The sequence below is a fragment of the Tauraco erythrolophus genome, chromosome 18 (assembly GCF_009769465.1).
Source record: "Tauraco erythrolophus isolate bTauEry1 chromosome 18, bTauEry1.pri, whole genome shotgun sequence".
In the NCBI taxonomy this organism is placed as follows: domain Eukaryota; kingdom Metazoa; phylum Chordata; class Aves; order Musophagiformes; family Musophagidae; genus Tauraco; species Tauraco erythrolophus.
In genome coordinates, this window is record NC_141482.1 from 16,672,080 (window position 1) to 16,674,061 (window position 1,982).

General features: G+C 77.5%; 1 protein-coding gene across 1 annotated transcript; it reads left to right on the forward strand.

Annotated features, from left to right (window-relative positions):
- The first annotated feature begins 1,145 nt into the window (after nucleotides 1–1,145).
- Nucleotides 1,146–1,628, forward strand: TMEM74B (transmembrane protein 74B). The gene has a single exon (XM_086622685.1). It carries the CDS (start codon nucleotides 1,146–1,148, stop codon nucleotides 1,626–1,628), a length of 483 nt encoding a protein of 160 aa, XP_086478811.1.
- Nucleotides 1,629–1,982: the final 354 nt, after the last annotated feature.

The following is a 1,982-nucleotide window of genomic DNA, read 5'->3' on the forward strand; positions in this document are numbered from 1 at the left end:
GTCCCCTGTGCAAAACCCACCGTGCTGTTCTGCCCTCTCCACCTGTGCCCATTTCCTCGCAGCACCCTCAGGGTGCCCACAGAGGGTCCCGGCTCTGGCAGGGGGTGCACAGAGGGGTCCCTGTTGCAGGCGGGGTGTGCACAGACGGTGCCGGTGCAACCGGGCGTGCGTGCATGTCTGTGCCCCCTGGGGCAGCCCAGTGTGCGTGTGTGTGTGTGTGTGTGTGCGTGTGCGTGCGGCGGCTGTGTGCACCGGCGGGACCGGCAGCTCGGGGCACCCACCGCCCGCCCCGCCCGCCGCCGCGGCTGCACCGGCCCCGGTCCCGGCGGGGGTAGGCATCCCGGCGCGGGGGACCGGCGGGAGGAGCAGCTCGGGGCGGGCACCGGCGGGGCGGGCAGACCGCGGCGGGAGCGGAGAAGCGGGAGCGGAGCCCGGCGTGGGGAGCGGGGCCCCAGCCCGGTGCGGGGAGCGGGGGGAAACGGGCGGGGAGCGGCTGGGTGCGGGGAGCGGGGCGGCTGGGTGCGCTGCGGGGGAGGGGGGGGGGAGCCCGGCGGGGGAAGCGGCTCCGGGAGGGGCAGCCCGGCGGGGTCACACGGACACGGGTCCCCGGGAGGGGTCAGCCCGGTTCGGGGAGGCGGGTCGCGCGGTGGGAGCTCGGTTCGGGGAGGGGGAGACGGGAGGAGGGTGTCAGCCCGGTTGAGGGAGGCAGGTGCCGGCGACCCAGGTCCGGAGTCCAGCCCGGTTCGGGGACCCTGTTCCGGGGAGGGGGGACAGCCCGGTTCGGGTAAGCGGGGTCGTGGGCAGAGGAGCAACCCGGTTCGGGGACCTGGGGGGTGGGGTTGGCAGCCCGGTCCGGGGGGTCTGGTCCGGGAAGGGGGAGCATCCCGGTCCGGAGGGGGTCGGCTCCGGGGAGGAGAAGCATCCCGGTCCGGGGGGGCGTTCGGCTCCGGGGGAGGTGGAGCATCCCGGTCCGGGGGGTCTGGTCTAGGGAGGGGGAGCATCCCGGTCCGGGGGGGGGATCGGCTCCGGGGAGGGGAGAGTCCGAGGGGGGGGGGTCGGCTCCGGGGGAGTCGGCTCGGGGGAGGGGGAGCACCCCGGTCTGAGTCCGCCGCTCACCTCTGGCCGCGCAGGCCGGCGGCGGCTCCATGGCGTCCCCGCGGGCGGTGGAGCTGCGGAGCCCGGGCGAGGCGGCGGCGGCGGCGGCGAGCGGGGGCGGCCCGGCGGGGCCCGGCGCGGGCCCGGGGCTGGCGCTGGCGCTGGGCTGCGCGCTGAGCGGCGCGGCGCTGGTGGTGCTGGCGGGGGCCGTGCCGCGGGCGGCGCGCCCCGACCCGGCGGTACCGGCGCGGCAGATGGAGCGGCTGGAGGCGCGGGCGGCGCGGCTCCGCGCCCGCCTCGACCGCTGCACCGTGGCCGGGCTGGCCTTGCTGGCCCTGGGCGGGCTGCTGCTCGCCGCCCTGCTGCTGGCCGCCGCCGCCGCCCGTCGCCGCGCCCGGGCCGCCCGCCGCACCGGCGGCACCTACGGCTCGGTGCGCCTGCGGATGCGGAGGGTGTCGGCCGAGGGGACGCGGGCGCTGCTGGAAAGTCAGCTCAGCCCCCCGCCCCAGCCCCCCGAGGGGCCGGGCTCCTAGCGCCCCATGCCCCGGGGACCACACGCCGCCGGCAGAAGCGGGGCTCCCCTTGCCGCGTCCCGTCACCGATGCCATCCGGTGAGGCTTTGCCCACACCCACCTGGCAGCCTTCAGCCACCTTCCTTGCCTCCCCGGACCCTTCTCGGATGGGGCTCCCATCCGGCAGCACCGGAGCGATGCGGCTTTGGGGTGCCTCAGCAGACTGCACGGCCAGGGCTGTTCCACACCACCGGCACCGGGACAGCGCGGCCTTTGGACACCCTGCTCGCCTCCCTGGCACCTTCCTGGATGGGGTCCTGTCTGCCAGCATCGCGCCAACAGCACCTTCGAGACACCGGTGGGATTTCCGTGCCA

What these genes read in the sequence shown, in the direction of transcription:
- TMEM74B (XM_086622685.1), top strand. Translation starts at nt 1,146, where the DNA reads ATGGCGTCCCCGCGGGCGGTGGAGCTGCGGAGCCCGGGCGAGGCGGCG.